At 50.8% G+C, this 18,437-nt stretch overlaps 1 protein-coding gene across 5 annotated transcripts in view; it reads right to left on the reverse strand.

Moving 5' to 3' along the window:
• Window positions 1–18,437, reverse strand: part of MSI2 (musashi RNA binding protein 2) — a 389,269-nt gene that overhangs the window by 131,786 nt on the left and 239,046 nt on the right. For all 5 annotated transcript variants that reach the window (XM_042965665.1, XM_042965662.1, XM_042965663.1 and 2 more), the window contains exon 7: window positions 7,980–8,028. In XM_042965665.1, the coding sequence (XP_042821599.1) occupies window positions 7,980–8,028 (49 nt within the window). The remainder of the gene's footprint in view (window positions 1–7,979; window positions 8,029–18,437) is intronic.

The raw sequence follows: 18,437 nt of genomic DNA on the forward strand, positions 1-18,437 counted from the left end.
CCCCTGGGAAGCTCCAGTCCCCGAGGGAGGTGCCCGTCCAGGGTGCTGGTTCCCAGGCCCCTAGCAGTGCCAGGGCGCTAAGAAAGGGGGTGCTTTTAATCAAGTGGCCGCGCTGGAGGCTCCTTTCCCCTCAGGCCTCCACCCCCTGCCCTCACCGAGATCTTAAAACACGTCGTGAGAGTCAGAGCCTGGGCCTCTATGGGAACAGGGCCCAACAAAAGCCTCATTGTCCCTCTCTACAAAAAAACCGTTTCTGGGTCAATGAAGTTGCTGACCCTGGGCCCACTCCCTTTCTGCTTCCGTGGGGCCGCAGCCAGGAGGGAGGCAGGAAGACCTATTAGCTCACCACCGTTTCGGTGCCAGGGCTTTTATTCCAAAGGAAAGAAGTTTAAGATTTATACTTCAGCTCCAGAAAATGCAGGGCACCCAGGGTGCCAAATTCCCCCGGCTATGCAGGCTCCCTCTTGCGCTGGGCGCCCCTGTCCCCCGGCCCCGTTGCTAGGGAGTTGAGAGCTTTGTATTCCTCCGCGTCTACAAAGAAAAGCAGGTGAACAGAAACCCAGCTACTGTGTTGATTAATATCTCAAGAGACAGTGCCGGAATGGGCGCTTCCGGAATTTAGTTAGCTCGGGGAAAAAAAAATTAAAGCGCTCCCCTTGCTTCCTGTCAGAAATAAAATTAAGGTCTCAGATCGATGTTGCCGGGGCTGGGGTAATCCGGGAATCTTTAACGGCCTCCTCTCTACATGTTTTCAAACGCACATTCCCCTTCAACCCTGCCCTTTTAATTGGTTATTTGCGAGGTCATGTTTGCACCAATTTCTCGGGAAGGCTAATGGTGTTTACTTAAAGGGAAAATAAAATGTGCAGACAGCTCTGGGGGCTGGTCTCTGAGAGACGGCTCAGGGTGGGGGCTGCAGCTCTGGACCCCTCTCCCCTCCTTCCACCCTCCATTGCTGCATATTCCTGGCAGACCGGAGGAGGTCCCGAGATGCGTCAGGTGACAGGTCAGGCCTTGGGGGAAATGTGCTCTGGGTGGAGGGACAAAGGCGCACTGTCCCCGGGCCAGGCCCCACAAGGGAGTGAGGAGGCTGGGGTACACCCCTCGTGGTGGGCACACACAAGCACGCTCACCCCCCTTACACAGCCCTGCCTTTAGAATGAGCCCAGGCAGGAGCACAGAACCCTGGGTCCTGACCATCTAGGGGAGAGGTACTGGCTGTCCTCTTCCCTGTTCTAACTAGAGCGTGCCCAACTTCAAGAATGCACGTGTTTTCCAAAAGAATCTCTCCAAGCACCCAAAGGCAGCCATTAACGTCACCGCCAGCCACCCTCGCCCCGCTCCCCATGTCCCTTCTAACCAGGGTGGACCAAAGGAGACTCAGTCATATTGAGTTTCTACCCTATTCTGAACATCTTCTCCTAGACGCCTGGCTTATCAGTAATTTTCCTAAGCAGTTGCCTCACACTCACTTATATGGGCTATTCTGGGGAGAGAAGATTCTCTGTCACCTGACCCGATCGAGACCCTTTACTTGCAGTAAAGAGCCCAAGTGGCACGCGTGGTGGCCACATCATCCTAAGACTAGACTGAAAGTCCTGTGCGGCCAAGACCCTTGGTTGGTGTTCGTGGCCTAGAGCAGACCGGCTGCGGGTACAGAATTGGGATCGATACTAATAATGATCAAGCTCCTGGTTTACAGGCTTCCAATAAACCCTTTGATATACCTCAGACTTGGGGCGGGGCGCGATGGGTGCCCAACACCATCGGCAGCTCGCACAGCAGATGAGAGGCAGATGTAAGAGGTGGGGACCCTGCAGAGGCATGACTCCAGCGGGTGGACATCACGTTGGCGTGGGCACTGAGGCCCTCGTGTCACATTGCCAAGTGTCATCACCAGCTGTGATTCCAGGCATCCCTGCCACCCCTCCTGCCCCCTCCAACAACCCTCTCCCACCCAGAGGGACTTCTTCCTCCATCCCATAACGTGCCATCTACGGGCTGTAGAGTCCCAACCCCCTTTCCTAAGTAAGGTCAGAATGTTAGACTGTCACTAGGAAAAACACATGCATACATTATCTTTGACACCCTACACCCTCGAAGAAAGCAATGCCTTTGAATTTTTCATTTAGTTTACACCTGTGTGAAGCTCCTTTTACATCCCCTTCCTCAACTTCGGGAAACAGGCAGCAGTGAACAAATAATTACAGCACGATCCTGAATCATCTTTAGCGTCTATAAAACAGTCTGGACGTCAGAGGTCAATTTCAAAAAGTGCGTGTCTGGCAGGTAGTCAGGACATTAAGGGCTGTTTTTCCTCCTTAGAAAGGCATTATCTTCTATCACAGTTTCAGCTACCTCTTACTGGCACCATTTTAATAAATAAACCGATTACACAAATTACGGAGACCTTCAACTGCAGCCAACCGCTTTTCGGGATGGAGATGCCGTGCAAGCTTCGAGGGAGAGGGGGAGCTCAGCCCCGCAGCCCAGAGAGCTTCTCCCTCTTCTCCCACATGGGGCCCACGAGGATGCCCTTCCGGCCCGGCGGCTCCTGATAGGGCACAGCCACCCTGGAAAAGGACCCTCCAAGCAGCGGGCCTGCCGTTGATGGTGCTCTTGGAGGGTCACAAAACCGCCTCGGCTGAGGTCAGTGCCGCGGAGCGGCCTGCTGGGGAGCCTGTGAGTTCTCAGAGCTGTTGATCCTCTCCAAAGCCATTAGCATTGCACTTAATGAGCAACCGTTAACAGCGGTGAGGGGAGTCTTCCAGCATACTGAGCTTCATTTTCCTCTCAGTGTATCCGGCCCTTTGCCTCTGGCAACGTTCTGGAGCAAACAGGCCTGCTGGGTAATGGAAGCTGCAGGCAGTGAGAAGGCCTGTCTCCAAGCCTCTCCTCTGTACTCCTTCCCTCTCCAGCTGACCCTCACCAGGCAATCCCATAAGCTTCAAAGACACCCGACTTGTTTTCCACTGGGCCCCCAACCACCCAGCTCTCCCTGATGGGCCAGACATGGTTCAGCCTGGAAGGCTGGGTTCGGAGGGAAGACGAGCGGAGGCCGCCCCTAGAAGGACATTCACGGCGGGGGCTCCCTTCCCCGGCAAGGAGGTGAATGTGAGATGTGTTTCAGCAACCAACATCCCCGCGTTCCTCCGCTTGCTCAAAAGGGGCTGATGACAGTGGGGACAGATCCAAACCACTCCACCCTCCCTCGGTCCCTCCGGCTCACCCCTCAGCCTTGTGCCTCCCAAAGGGCAAATCGGGAAGGACACTGTGCTGTATCTTCCCTCCAGACCCTCCCCGCCAGCCCCTCTCTGGGATCAATACCTAATGCTGAATTCAAGATCTTATCTGAGTTTTGCAAGGAGAAAGCAACAAACTTTCCCCCAACGATTAAACCCTTTGATGATCAGCCCCATATTTCTCAGACCGCCTCCAAAGGCTTTGAGAGAGCAAATGAAAGGACTCTGCAAAAACTGGAAAGCCACCTTCTTTTTCTCCCCTTGGGCACAAAGAAACTCGTGGAAGGCTTCAGAAGCTCGGCTCCCACCTGGCCGCAGACACCTGCGTGCGGCCGGCCCTCCAACGCTCTACATGCCTCAGTTTTCCCACCTGAAATGGTCCAGCAAGAAGGGCAGGTGGAGAAGGACCAGTAACGAGGAGGTACTTGAGACTTAAAACCACCAGTCTCCCTGCTTTCAACCACTGCCTAGCACCATGCTTGTGAAGCAGCCAAGAGCAAGGACTCCGGGTCAGACAGGCTGGGTTTACGTCCAACTGGGGACTCCGGGCAGCTGGGTTCACCAGTGACTGTCGTAAAGATTCAACAGTACATGCAGGCGCTGCGCTAAGCACGTGGGATATAACTGCTCGGGAAGGGCTGGCGGTTTCTACCAAGAGGGTTAGCATGGCCTGGTTAGCACAGAACCCACTGTACCACCGTGGCATGTGCTGTCACAGGATACCCAGACCCCCCCCGCCCTTCAGGATCTGCTGGCAGGACTGCTGGAAGAGGGCCCCCAGCTGTCTGTCTCCTCTAGGATGTCCTCAGTGCAAGCCCAAGGTCACACGTGCTTTCCAGGGTGGGCTGCATCCTGTGACAGGTCAGCATATAAGGTCAGCCCTCTCACTGCAGCTGTGCAAGGGCCTAGCTTCAGAATTCCCTGGGGCCTCACAGATCAGCCCCTCCGCTGCCCCGAGAGGGCACTCCTGCGTGCTAATCCCCATCTCCAGGGATGCAGATACAGCCCCTTACCTCCCTCTCCGAGCTAAAACAAGAAGAATGACAAAGGACTTAATCTTGGACATTCTCTCAGTTAAAAGGCTAAAAAGCCAGAAAACATACTTCAGGTCTCAGAGCTTGTCCCGGCTCCCCCACCTTCCCGAGGAGGACCCAGAGGTGTCCCGAGAGGTTAGGAAAGGTGCCCTAACTCGGCATCAAGGGAGCAGCAGGAGCCAGAAGGAGGTCTGCTCGAAGGAGAAAGTGGGAGAAGACTGCACACCTCCTGTGGGAGTCACGTGCTAAATGACTTTCTTCCTGCTTCCAGGGGGGAGGACTTACATCCCGGGAGGGCTTGTTGTCTCCTGTCCCCTGGATTCTTTCCCAGGGTGCTAGGGAGGTCCAAGGACAGATGTAAGAGGGGAAGAAACACAGGCTGTCGCTTCTGTGAACAGACGTAACGGAGGGCCACCCTGTCCCTGGGGGAACAAATGGGGGACAGGGGAAGGGGGGGAGCCACTGTGCGGCGGGAAGTGGAAACTCCGCCCCGAGCTCTGGCTCACAGTGGCAAGAGTATTCGGAGAGGGTCCCGCGAGCCCGGCGGACCCGACTCCCGGGACCCCAGGCCCAACCAAACGTGCAGCCTTCCTGGAAGGCAGCAGTCTCAGCTCCAAGGGCGCACAGGTGCACTAGCCCCAGGCTGCGCAGCGGGGCGGGGTTGGGAGCTGCAAGGGGGGGAAAGGGAAGGTGCCGTGCGTGCTGTGTGGCCACCCGCGGGGTGAACAGTGTGGACCTCTTTAAGAGGAGAGCTGGAGGCTGTGCCAGCCCGAGAGGTGTCCTTAACTTCTGCTACGGCAGCACTTTCTTCTTGATAAGATAATGGGAAACAGGAAGCTGAGGAGGTGAAGGTAAGGTTGGGCCAAGGTGGCTGCAGGAGGATTTTATGTTCTTGGGCTTATCACCTGATTCCAAATGTACATTCCATCAGGGATGTGGGGCCCACTTGTCTCACACGCAGGACTCGTGCCTCTGTTGTGATATGTGCCTTTTTTTTTTTTTTTTAATTCTTTCCTCTCCGAAATGCTCTGAACCACTTAAGTATTAACCCAGCTTTAGCACCCAGTTCAAAGAGAAACTCCTCAGCTATTCAGAGGTGCTGGAAAGTGTGTAGGGGCCAAAGCCCTACACAGAAAGAACCCCAGGGAGCAGACTTCTGTACAGGAGGAAAGGGGATGCAGGATGTTGGGGCCTCCTTCCCTCCTGCCTTCTCTTTCCCCACCCTGCCAGCGGGGGCCCCCAGGACCACATCCACTCTGGCTTGCCCCCTGGGTGTGCAGCCACCCACAGCCGGCCCCACGCTCAGAAGGGCTTTGTCCTGGATTGAATGCTCTGTCACCTTGAAATTCTTAATAACTTTTGAGTAAGAGGCCCCGTCTTTCACCTTGTTCTGGCTCCACGAATTATGCAAAGAGTCCTACATCCACTGCAGGAATCTCACCTCTGGCAGGGCAGAAGGATGCTTGGGCAGGCCCTGCCGTGGCTGGGGTGCACTGAGCATGTGCTCGGGGCTGTGCCCACCCTTCTTCCTGCCAGTGGCCCCAGGAGTCATGGGAGAGCGATCAATGCCATCCCTGGAGCCTCTCTGAGCAGGGGGCCGTAAAACGGACCTCCCTCCAGCTCGAGACAGGAATCACAGAGGGGCCACCACCCCATCACGGCACCCAGCGCCTGGGAGCAAGGAAAGAGGCTCCACCCACAGTAGGAGGCGTCTGGGTCAGAAATAAGGGAGAATCTTGCCTGGCACTTCCTCAGGGGCCCGGTGCCCGCAGGGTGAACCTGCCTCTGTCTGCTATTAGCTGAGTAACGTAACACGGAGAGTCACCGGCCCTCTCACGTCCCCCAGATGACACATCTCTTTCCCCAGCACAGCTGTGAAGTTTGCACAAGATGATTTACTCTCCTCTCCAACACGGCCTGACCCAGAGCAGGAGCTCAGAAATACCTTTATTCGTGGATATTCAACACTACTGCCTATAGACGCCACTCAGGAATCTCCCAGGAGCGTGAATTCTAGCACTGAACTCTAGTGCCACATTCAGACGGGCCTCGCCCACCCTGAAAGTAAATAGATGAAAACATTCTTCTTAACACACCCGTCCCCACGTGGAGACCACAGAGAAAGGGCCGAATCTGAAATCAGCAGTCCTAGAGAGGAGTCCCTGCTCTGACCTTGGGTGGATCCCCTACCCCCTCTGAGTTTCGGTCACCTCACACACCACGCGGAGGTGATGATGGTGAAAGCAATCATAATAACCTGCGCACAGGTGATGTGCGTGGCACTCCAACTCTCCAAACAACCCTATAGGGAAATACTAATATTATCCCCACTTTACAGATGAATAAACTGAGGTAAAGAAGATAAAGGAGTGAAGTGATTTTCCCAAAGTCACGGCGCTGCGGTGGAGATGAGAATACACGATGCCTGTGAAAACAGTGCTCAGATAACCCCCCGTACCTCCCCTAAGGATGATGGTGGAGAATAATCATGAATTGTCCGTCTCCGCACCCCCGGCCCCTTGCTCTCTCGGCCCTCGTGATGCTGAGCAAGGCAGAGGACAAAGCAATCATTCCACACTTGTAAGCTCGTCTTTTCCTCCCTTGCCTCCCCCCCACCCCGCCTCTTCATCCTCCACCCCTCCCCATTCCTTCCCCACATACACCATCGAAGACCCAGTTTTCCACCCGATTTTCTACTTTCCCTTCTGAGGCCGCTGTCAATGGACGCACAGGAAGCCGGACTGCCAGGCACACTGAGGACAGCCCCTCCTTCTCCCACCCTCCTTCCTCCCTTTCACTCAGCCTGCCTGCTCCCAACAGGAGAGACATACAGTCAGCGCTGGGTAACTGCTTCTAATCACAGGTGACAGCAAGAATGTAAACAACACGCGAAACATCTAAATGCAATCCGAGTGGCAAGGAAACACTGCTCACTCCGGCTTCTCTCAAGAACGCTGCTTCCTGCCACCTCCTTTCTGAGGCTCTGCCCATTAACGCCCTGATTCTAGGAGCCCCAGATACCAGGGGTTTCCGGAGAGCAGGAGAATGGAACGCTAAGCCATAAGCTTGGACTCTACTTCCTCTGGGAGGATTTTCTAGATTCGTCCAATTTTCTGTTTAAAGCAGTCATTTCAACGTGTTCCTTTTTGGGGAACGGGAGGCATGGAGGTCAGAGACCACTTTGAGAATCTGTTCAAAGCTACGCATCGCTTCCCAAGAAAAGCGCAAACATAAAACATTCCGTGTGCCATTTCGGAGGCTCACAGACCCCAAGTTGAGACCCGTTTTCTAGAACATGGATAGGACAATAAGAGCACAGGGGAAAATACGAGGAGGCGCAGTGCCCTCTAAACATTCCAGATGTGCATAGGGCACTGCCAATCCTGCAATCGCAGGTTGAATAAACCTTCTTTTCTGGCTCTTCAGGTTGCCAGTGTGCTTCTAAACCACCTCCTCCAATGCAAATCGAGAACTCAACTGAGTAATTGCTGTGAATAATTTCCACTCGGATCACTTAGTGTTCAGGTCTAGCAAAGACCAAGAAAGCCAGGGTTAGAAAGGTGTGTCGGAACACGGGTTGGGCGTGGCCGATTTTTAACTGTCCGGTATCTGGATTCTGTGCTGTGGTGTCCCTCCATGAATACAGACCTTCAACAGACGGCCAACTGACAGAAGGGAAGCCTTCCTCCACGGGGGCTCTTACCTCTGTGCCTGTTGGTCGTCTTATCAAACATCAGCATTGCATCCTCCACCTGCAAAACAAATACACAATGGGGTCTGCTTTAGGAATTTTAACAACACATTTGAAATGTGATATATTGGGGGGGGGGAGGGTGGTTTCCATTATCAAAGCCATAGGTGCTCATTAAAATTTATGTGAAGGGGCGCCTGGGTGGCTCAGTCGGTTGGGCGTCTGACTTCGGCTCAGGTCATGATCTTGTGGTCTGTGAATTTGAGCCCCGCATCGGGCTCTGTGCTGACAGCTCAGAGCCTGGAGCCTGCTTCAGATTCTGTGTCTCCCTCTCTCTCTGCTCCTCCCCTGCTCGCACTTTGTCTCTCTCTCTCTCTCAAAAATAAACATAAATTTTAAAACATTTAAAAAAAATTACGTGAAAACACAAAAAATTGGAAAAAAAAGATCACTGCCTTTCCTATCTTTCTGCCTAGTACAACCACAGTTAACATCTGCTGTATTTCCCTTCAGTTTTTGCCTTTAAAAAAAACCTTATGCCTATTTTAATATAGTTTAAATCATACTGTATATGGAATTTTCCCCTAGTTCTTTTTTTAATATACTATTACAATATTGCAAACACTTCCCAGATTCACACTGTGAATATTATCTGTTTTGTTCCCCAATTTTTTTGATCATGGTAAAATACACATAACATAAAAGTTGCCATCTTAACTGTTCTTAAGCGCACAGTTCAGTGGTATTAAATGCATTCATAACGTTGAACTATCATCCCCACCGTCCATCTCCGGAACTCTTCATTTTGTAAAACTGACACTCTACCCCCATCAAATAATAACTCCCCACCCCCTCGTCCCCCTCGGTCCCCCTCGGCCCCCGGCAACCACCCTTCTGTCTGCTGTCTCTGACTGTGACTACTCCAAGTACAGAGGTCCCCCCGTGTCCAAGGGCATACATTCCAAGACACCCAGTGGATGCGCGAAACTGTGGCCAGTACCCAACCCAAGATACACCATGTTTTTTCCTGTCCATACACACCTATGATAAAGTTCAATTTATACGTTAGGCACGGTAACGGATTTAACAATAATAACTAATAATAACAGAGAACAATTACAATATGCTGTAATATAAGTGGCGTGAATGTGGTCTTTCTCTTTCAAAACATCTTATTGTACTGTCACTGATGAAGAGAGAGGATAAGATGCCACGTGATGAGAGGAAGTGAGATGAATGACGGAGGCATGTGACGTAGCGTTAGGCTGCTACTGACCTTCTGATGATCCGTCAGGAGGATCATCAGCTTTAGGACCACAGTTTTTTGGGGGTAATGGACACCACGAATAAGCGGGGGGGGGCTACTATGTTTCATGGAAGTAGAAACACACAGTATTTGTCTTTGTGACTGGCTTATTCCACTGAGCATAATGTCGTCAAGGTTCAGCCATATTCCATTGTATGCGAATACCACATTTTGCTTATTCATTCGTCCGTCGATGGATGGATACTCGGTCTTAGCTATTGTAAATAGTGCCGCTATAAAGCATGAGTGTACAAATACCTCCTTGAGTCCCTGTTTTCAATTCTTTTGGGTATGTATACCCAGAAATGAAATTGCTAGATCATATGGTAACTTTGTTTTTAATTTTCTGAGGAACTGACATACCATTTTGCCACAGTGGCCGTTCCATTTTACATCCCCGCCAACAGGGCACGAAGGTTCCAATTGCTCCACACCCTGGCCAACACTTGTTATTTTCTGGGAGTTTTTTGATAGTAGTCATCCTGATGGGTGTGAGGTATTATCAATACGATCTTGACTGCTGCATAATATTTCACGGAGTGAGAAACTATAGCTTACTCAATTAATCCTTCTGTGGATATTTAAATTGTTTCTGGTTATAGACAATGGAAATTTAACATCTTGATTATCATGGGCTGAATTGTGCCCCCTTCCAAACTCTGACGTTGGAGTCGTGACCCCCGGTACCTCAGAATGTGACTGTATTTGGAGATAGGGTTTTTAAAGAGGTTATGGAGTTAAAGTGAGGTCATTAGGGCGGGTCCTGATCCAGTACTGACTGGGGTCCTTATAAGGAGAGGAAATCTGGACACGGGTACAGAGGAAAGCCTACCTGAGGACACAGAGAGAAGGGGGCTGTCTGCAAGCCAAGGAGAGAGGGCTCAGAAGAAACCAAGTCTGCCAAGGCTGGACTTCAGCCTCCAGAAGAGTGAGAAAATAAATTTTTGTTGTTTGACCACCCAGTCTGTGGTACTTTGTTGTGGCTGCCCCGGCAGACTAATACCTTTATGCTAGGGCCTTTTCAAAAATATCAAAGAGAAGAAAACACCAAAGGCATCCTCTGTCTCTCTTCCTATCCCTCCCTCGGTCTTTCCAGGCATCCTGCAACCCTTTTGGATATTTCCAGCAATAAGATTTCAAGATCCACACTCCATTCCCATGTAGACCTCAAGAAAGTCACCCTCACTGAACCAGATTTGGCTTCTGAATTCCACTCCTTGTACTTATGATCTAATTCTTTATTCTTCCACAAAATGCACACCTTTAGTACAGGTGCGGTCCTAGCCAATCAGCTACTCACCTGGGGACTGTACCTGGTTTGGCCAGGTATGCAGCCTGGTCTCCTCATTCATTTTGTGCCCAAGATTGGCACTAAAACTACAACTCAACCCATGTGGTCCTGGGCAAAGCCCTAGCCAAAGGGCTCTGTGCTTGGGGCAATGTCGGCATGTGTGTGGTTGGGAAGGACTGAGCACTGCTCACTGGAGCTCAAAGGCTCACAAATGAGTTTGGGGGCCAGAGCTAAGCCAACCGAGAAAGGGAATCACAGGCCATTCATTCGTCACTCCTCCCAGACTACAATCTCTGATGGAGAGGAAGACACTGGACAAAGCAATAAAACCAGGCTTAAAATGCTGCCTCCAGACAAATCAAATCTATTTTTCCAGATGCTATCAAATAGAATGGGGGGGGGGGAGGCGGGAAGCAGAGTCAAGGTAAGAATGGAAGAGGGGGTAGGCCAGCCAGACATAACCCTCGAAGGGACTGGCCTAGCTTAAAAACCCCTTCCGGAGTCAGCACCCCCCCTTTGTTGCTAAGCAACCGAGTCTGAACAAACAGGCTCCTGGGGCCTTCCCCTTCTGGTCCCCGTTTTCAAAGTCAGTTACTGGGAGGACAATGGCCTTGCACGGTGACTGCCGTGCCAGCAAGGAGCTACTCTGTCTCCACCGGGCACCAGGCCGAGGGGGGTAAGTGATGCTAGGCTGGAGATGGGGTGCCTTCACCAGACCCCTCCGCGGCCGGGCAGGCTTGATGGTCCCCCAGGCACCTGCTGAGGCCACACACACCACAGCCGTCTGCCTCCGTGCACCACTCAAGCAAAACCACCAGAAGATCAACTGGTTTGTTTGTACACAGAGCAGTCACACTTGAGCATATGGTACTGCAGATTCAGACCCCAGGGCCTCGGTAAGAATTCCAATGCCTGGGGTGCGGGTGGGTGGGGGGTGATGCCTGCTGGGTGTCGCGCAGGTAAACGTGACATCTGTTTCACACCCATCTCCACATTTTCTAAGATGCTTGCCAAGCCCTTATTTTGAGCTAAAAATGCCTAACAGTAAGGAAAACAGCTTCCCTTCTGTGTTGGCCATGTTTTGGTCCTGACACTCAGATCCCCCTTAGGAAATAAATATTTTGAATTAAAAAAAAAAAAAAAGTATTTTCAACGCCCTCCGCCCCCTTCAACAGTGCGTAGTTGGCTCCCTCTTTTCCTTCCAAAGTTTGGGTGTTTTCTGACGCTACCCTCCCAACATATGCTCCACCCTGGGGAGCGAGGGGGAGGATCTGTGTATGTTTTTTAGGGCAACCATTGTCGTAAAGAATAGAGCTGTTTCCTCTATAGTCCAGTTGCACAATGGGACTCGCAAAGACCTCCTGAATAGATAAAATGTCACAGCGAAAGAAAAATTCTATTAACACTTTACAGAATAAAACATCTGAGAAATAGCTAGAGAGGAAAGAGAAAGAAAAAAAAAATCAATATGGATAAGACCCGGTGCTTGGGGAAGGGGCCGGGGGGAGAGAAAACTTTTCAGCGATTGCAAAACACTTATTAATTCAGAGAAGCCATCAATGCAATGGAAATCTGGCAGAACAGCAAGAGCTGAAACTGGGAGAATTTGAATATACAAAGACTGAATAGAATGAAAAACACGGCCTCACATACGGGGCTGTTTCTCACGGTTCTATGTGAATCAAACAGAAGCAGCTTGTGTGAGTCTGCATCATGGGGGAATGAGGAGCAAAGTCAAGGTAACTGGTAGTCAACCCTAGAAAAAAGCAGACTGAGAACTGTGTCTCTGTCTGTCTTTCTCTCTGTTTCTGTCTCCGTCTCTGTGTGTGTCTCTCTCTCACACACACACGCGCGCGTGCGCACGAAACCCAGGTAGATCAGTTGGCTGTACAGAGTCATCAACTTCAACATAAAGACCAGACCTCATTTGGTGTTCTAGAACACAGAGAGTTGGGGACTGGACACAGGAGTTTTTCCGACCTCAAGTAGAAAACACCATGAACTCTTGTCAGACTAGCACTGGTATCTATTTTGTGGTGATGGTGCCCTCACCAGGCTTACATATTTCTTTATACCAGAGGTGGGGGTCCATGGGCCTAGTGGTCAGGGGTTGGGGTTGTCCCTGGAGGGATCGAGAAGGGGAGGAGATATCTGAACCTCACCATACTTTGTCCCACATCCTGGCCCACGCTTGGTCTGGTTTGAGAGAAGGAGCTTGCTCCAACCTTGACAGTACTCTTTAATAACTTAGGACAGGCTCCCAATGCAGCCTGGCACTGGAAGCATATTGAGCGAACAAGCAAGGTCAAGTAACTTTAAAAACTTTTTGTAATGTTTTATTTATTTTTGAGAGAAAAAGAGAGAGACAGCACAAGCAGGGGAGGGGCAGGGAGAGAAGGAGACACAGAATCCGAAGTAGGCTCCAGACTCTGAGCTGTCAGCACAGAGCCCGACGTGGGGCTCGAACCCACAAATGGTGAGATCATGACCTGAGCCGAAGTTGGACGCTTAACCGACGGTGCCACCCAGGCGCCCCTAAAGTAACTTTTAAATAAGGTGGCTGGGGATGTTTCCCTGTTTGTTTCAACACCAGAAAGTCCTAAACATGTATTTCTGCCTTCACCCAGTTCGGACCACACTGTAACATCCTCAGAGGCGAGTAGCACGCACACACCACAGCTGAGGGTCATCGGTGGGGAGCTATGCCTTGACCTCTACGGCCCATGGGGGCTGGGGCAGAACTCCTCAAACTTCATCCGTGTCAGAATCACCTGGCTTGTTTAAAACGCAGATCTCCCGGGCCTCACCCCTAGAGTGTCTGATTCCATGGCAATGCTCAGTACATGGGACAAAATTTCTCTTCCAGAGGCAGCTGACACACGTTGGTGTGGAAACTGTCTTCCCCCTCTGTTCTTTGTCTCTCATACATTTACATCCTAAGATAGATCCTGAAAACAATGACAGTAGATTCGACCATGGAAAAGATGACAAAAAGCGAAACTTCTTAGTGACAACCAAGCTGTCCCTGAACCTAACGCAAGAGACATCTGGATTCTACCAGGATGACGGAAACTTTCCTTCTAACAGATAAACTAGCAAATGCCTACATCATGCAGCCAACTCAATCTTGATTAGAAGATTGAGCTAATGTCAACTTTATTTACTTATATGTGACATACTTGCAGAGAGCACTGGCCTAAGTACAAGTAAGAGGCAAATTACATCGGACCATGGCAGACTGTTTGCATTGATGGCCCCAAACCTTGAGTTCTGTAATTCTGCAGTTCCTCTCCCCAAAGAGGCAGGGTCTCTCTCTCCATCCCATGTGTCTGAACTTGACTTCTTATGGTCAGCAAAATGAGATGGAGGTATGCCCACGTTGGGTCTGGCCTGGGGAAGGTTTTCACGATTCTGCTTGTTCTCTCTCTGCCATCACCATGAGAAGGGCATGCCCAGTCTAGCTGGCTAGTGGGTGAGAGGCATGTGGAGCTGGGCCAAGTCCCCTCAGTCAATCCTAAAACAGGCACGTGACCCAAAACATGCAAGTGAGCCCAGCCAAGATCAGCAGAACCATTCCAGTGGACTCCAGGCAGGTGACATGAACAGCTATTGTCTGCTGCTGAGGTTTTGTGACTGTTTGTTTCCCGGCATTCCTGTGGCAATGGGTAACTTGTACATGGTCCCTGTTTAAAAAAAAATTTTTTTTTTCATCTACTGGAAGATACACAGTCTCAAATAATACTAGACAATGAACAAAGGCAAGACAAAAATTGGAAGGAGGTAAAATGTGGCACGTGGGCTGAGTATGAAACTGTCATGTTACACATTCCAAGTGGAATACAGGTATTAGGGTGGGAAGGGACTACTTCTAAATGTCACCCTCGCAACAAGGTTGCAGACAGAGATCCTAGAAGCGCCAGGGGAAATTGGCAACATGTTCCTCACTAAATGAGCACCGTGAAAATCAGCAATAATTAGCACTCAAGTCAGTGGGTGATGCCTCTCTAATCCTAATTCATTTAATGAATGAATGAACCCTCCGTATAGTGAGGCAAAAGGTTTACTGTGAGCCAGACATTCTTGCTGGGTGAATTTGGAAGTCGCCATTCGGTATTGATCACATCCAGAGGTGAGGCTTTAGCCAGCCCAACTCACGCGACAGCCGAAGAGGAAACCTTTCAAGTCACAAAGCAAAGAAACTCCTAGAAAGAGATGCCGTAAATTCTGTTGGTCAAGGTGGTTGGCCAAAGGTTGGGACCCTGGAGTGTGCCATCAGACCACTGTTTCTTCTGCCTGCAGTTTTGGCTCCCCAAGTACACAGGAGGCGAGTGAGGCTGATTTAGGACGCAGAAAACTTGTCCCCAGGAGGCACCTGAAGGGGATTCAGTTGCTGGTACTAACTCCACAGGTGCTGAGAGGCAGTGGAGGGGGGCAGGCAGCGTTGCACAAAGCACGGGCAGGATCCAGGTTCTAATCCAGCTCCACTGGGATCTCATGGACATAAGTCACCTCCCTTCTCTGTCCTTAGTTTCTCATCTACGAAAGGAGGAAACTATGAAGTGGGCCACCTAAGATCCACTCACAAGGAATCTGCGCCTAGAATGCTAAACCGGACCACGGAGTCCACTTGGACAACATCTAGGAGCATCCAATTCACCACGGGTCCTTCCAAACTCTGTTCTGTCAGGACGTTCCAGAGCTCTGCTGTGGCCAACACATGCTGAGAAATTTCCCACTCCTTTTGGGATACAAATATGCACACCCACACGCCATACGTACCAAGAACAGAGCAGGAAATGGCACTTCAAATGATCCTTAAATTATCTGGTCAGACACACAGGAGAGAGAGGAAAGGGAAAAAAAGAAACCCAGCTCTTCAAACTCCCCCAGAACACATGCCCTTGAATTTCGCTTCCTGCTCCCACTCAAACACTTCAAGAGTTAGTTTAAATAAACGCCCATAAAGGCGATACCATACTGTAAGGCGTAGGGCTTAACAGACCTTATTATGTTCCATAAACTCAAGGCACTAAAGTCACAAGAGTGGAGACTCGTATACGAGGCAGGACTGCCCAGGACAGAGGCTCCTGGTGTCGGTGCCCGAGAGGGAGGGTGTCTTACCCGGAGCTGTTTCAGAATATTGGGTGGCACTGCTCTCTGCTGCTCCTTCCAACCAGCCCGGAGAGAAACCTGTTGCTGCCCCAAAGCTCAGCGGCGGTGCCTTATTTTTCTGAAATGAGACTTTTCAGTGTGCTTCGGCCTTGCGAAGAGTGAGGTTGATCTACCGTTCGTCACTGCCCAGAAGGGAGGCTAGAAGGGGAAAGGACGCAGGCTGGAAGATGCTTAGCTCACACTGAAATCCAGGTGGGTGGTTTCCAACCTCGACTGCTCACCAGGATCACCCAAAGAACTTTTAAAATCCCCGCTGCGGCGGCCACACCCGGACCTGTTAAATCAGATCCGTGTCGAAAGCTCGCCAGTGATCCCAAGGTGGAGCCAAGGCTGAGAATCCCTGTTCTAAATGGCTAAATACAGCTGAGTCGAGGCTTAATCACAGCCTGTGTGTGTCACGGAGCAAGCCGGAGGCAGAGGTGGGATGGGCAGAGGGGTCCCAGAAATAAACAGGCCCTAAGGAAAAGGGGTAAATACTGGACAGGCCTTCGGCTGCCTAAACATTGGCTCTTTATCTCCCGCCAGAGAAGTCAGGAGCATGCTGGTCCTTTGTCACATGCCGCTTTTGGGGCGCTCTCCCTGCCTTGTCTTGGTCTTTGACTTTAGAAAACCTAAGGAAGCCACTGCTTTCCTCCCACCGTCACCAATATTTTCACATATACTGTTACCGCTTTGGTTGTCACAACAACCCGCAGAGACAGGGCTGATCACAAACTCTCCAAGCCTCAGCTGCCTCACTGGCTGTCTTGGAACTGGCAGGGGCTGAGACCAGGGCTCAGCCACTGGTCTTATGAGTCCAAATCGCACCCCACCAGCCTCTGCCTGGAGGCCCGTCTCAGATTCTGTTATTTTTAATGTTTATTTATTTGGGGGGGGGGAGGGAGGGGGAGAGAGAGAGAGAGAGAGAGAGAGAGAGAGAGAGAGAGGGAGAGAGAATCCCAAGCAGGTTCCACGCTCAACGTGGAGTCAGACGCAGGACTTGATCCCATGACCCGAGATCACAAGCTGACCCAAATCATGAGTCGGACCCTTAACCAGCTGAGCCACCCAGGCACCCCCCACCTCAGATTCTTGTATCCCCCTTGCTGCGGGCATGCAAGCTTCTCAGACAGCCCCAAGCTCTGTGTGTTTCCCCTACAGGACTGCTGGGCATGGAGGCACCCAGGGTTTTGGAGCTGCTGCCCTCGGCACTTTTCCCTTCACTCCAAGACTCAACACCTTCTAGACTGCGTCCACCTGAAATGTCTTAACTCACACCCCTGCCTTTAACTGAATAACAAGAAAAATCGTCGGCTGAGTTTCTCCTAAACTTTTTTTTTTCCTAGTAAAATACACCTAACATAAAATTTGCCATTTTAGCCATGTTTTTTAATTGGTACACAATTCAGTGCACCAAGTACATTTCCTAAACTCTTCATAGAAGGCTCCCAAATCTTAGCATGGCCAGAATGTTCCATCCTCGTGGGCAAGGCCCTTCTTTACCAGCCCTATTTTTCCCTACTTTTACTTCTTTTTATTCTTGTGGGGTCATTCCATTTTCTCATTTAACTTAGCAAACAAACACCCACTGGTGTTGATTAGGCAGCAGTTACAAATTTAGTAAACGGACACTTGTCCATGGGAACTGAAGAGTGTGGGGTCTCCAAACAGCTCTATCCTGGAGATGAGACATTTTGTTTACCTAAAGGCAAGGCCTCTTGCTCAGAGACTGACTGCACAAGTTGTATCAGACTCTTAAGAAACAAGAAACAAGGATTATTGCAATAGCTACCATTTACTGGTGCTTAATAGGCAAATGCAAAGCTCACTGAATTATGAAAAGCTCTCAGGGAGATATTATCGTACCCATTATACAGGTGAGGAAGTTATGATAAGTGACTGGCCTGGAATCATACATGCAGTAAATGGTAGAGCCAGGATTTAAAACCAGAGGCCACCCTACCTCTTCCCACTGGTCTCCCTTAACGGTGTTCTAGTTTTTGAGTCCCTAGGGCTCAGTGTAGTGTCACTGCCTCCTGAAAAAACATATAAACCTGCCTTAAAACTGTACCAGAGGGGTGCCTGGGTGGCTCAGTCGGTTGAGCGTCCGACTCTTGATTTCACTCAGGTCATGATCCCAGGGTTGTGGGATCAAGCCCTGTGTCAGGCTCTGTGCTGAGTGTGGAGGCAGATCCTCTCTCTTTCCCTCTGCCCCTCTCCCCTGCTCGTGCGCGCTCTCTCTCTAAACAACAACAACAGCAACAAAAACAACAAAACTCTACCAGAAAGTTAAGAGAATTGATGAGATAAACCAAGAAGACAGACACGTGTTGCCTTTGGTGGCCTCAGAAGAGGAGGGAGTGATTCGAGAAGCAAAGGAAAAGGGGGGGGGGGGGAGGGGTCTCTTCCTTTAGGATTGGCAAACTCGGAAAACCCACAGGCCGCTTGGCTGTTCCGAAGTCACAGAGCAAGCTGGTGGCAGTGCTGGAACCGGCAGAGGGGTCCCAGAACTCAGTTTGGGGCTCAGCCCCTGTGACTCCCTCCTATACCTGAGTCCTGAGAATGCCGCACGTCCCACTTCCCGGGACTGTTATGAAAGCTCCAGCGGTGGCTAGTGAGTCCCTAACACGCAGAACACTGTCATCATGACCGTCGCGGTCACTACCCCACCCTGGCAACCTCCTTGCAGAGCCGGCTCAGCGTGCCCTAATGCCCACGTGCA

The sequence above is a fragment of the Panthera tigris genome, chromosome E1, assembly GCF_018350195.1.
Source record: "Panthera tigris isolate Pti1 chromosome E1, P.tigris_Pti1_mat1.1, whole genome shotgun sequence".
In the NCBI taxonomy this organism is placed as follows: Eukaryota; Metazoa; Chordata; class Mammalia; order Carnivora; family Felidae; genus Panthera; species Panthera tigris.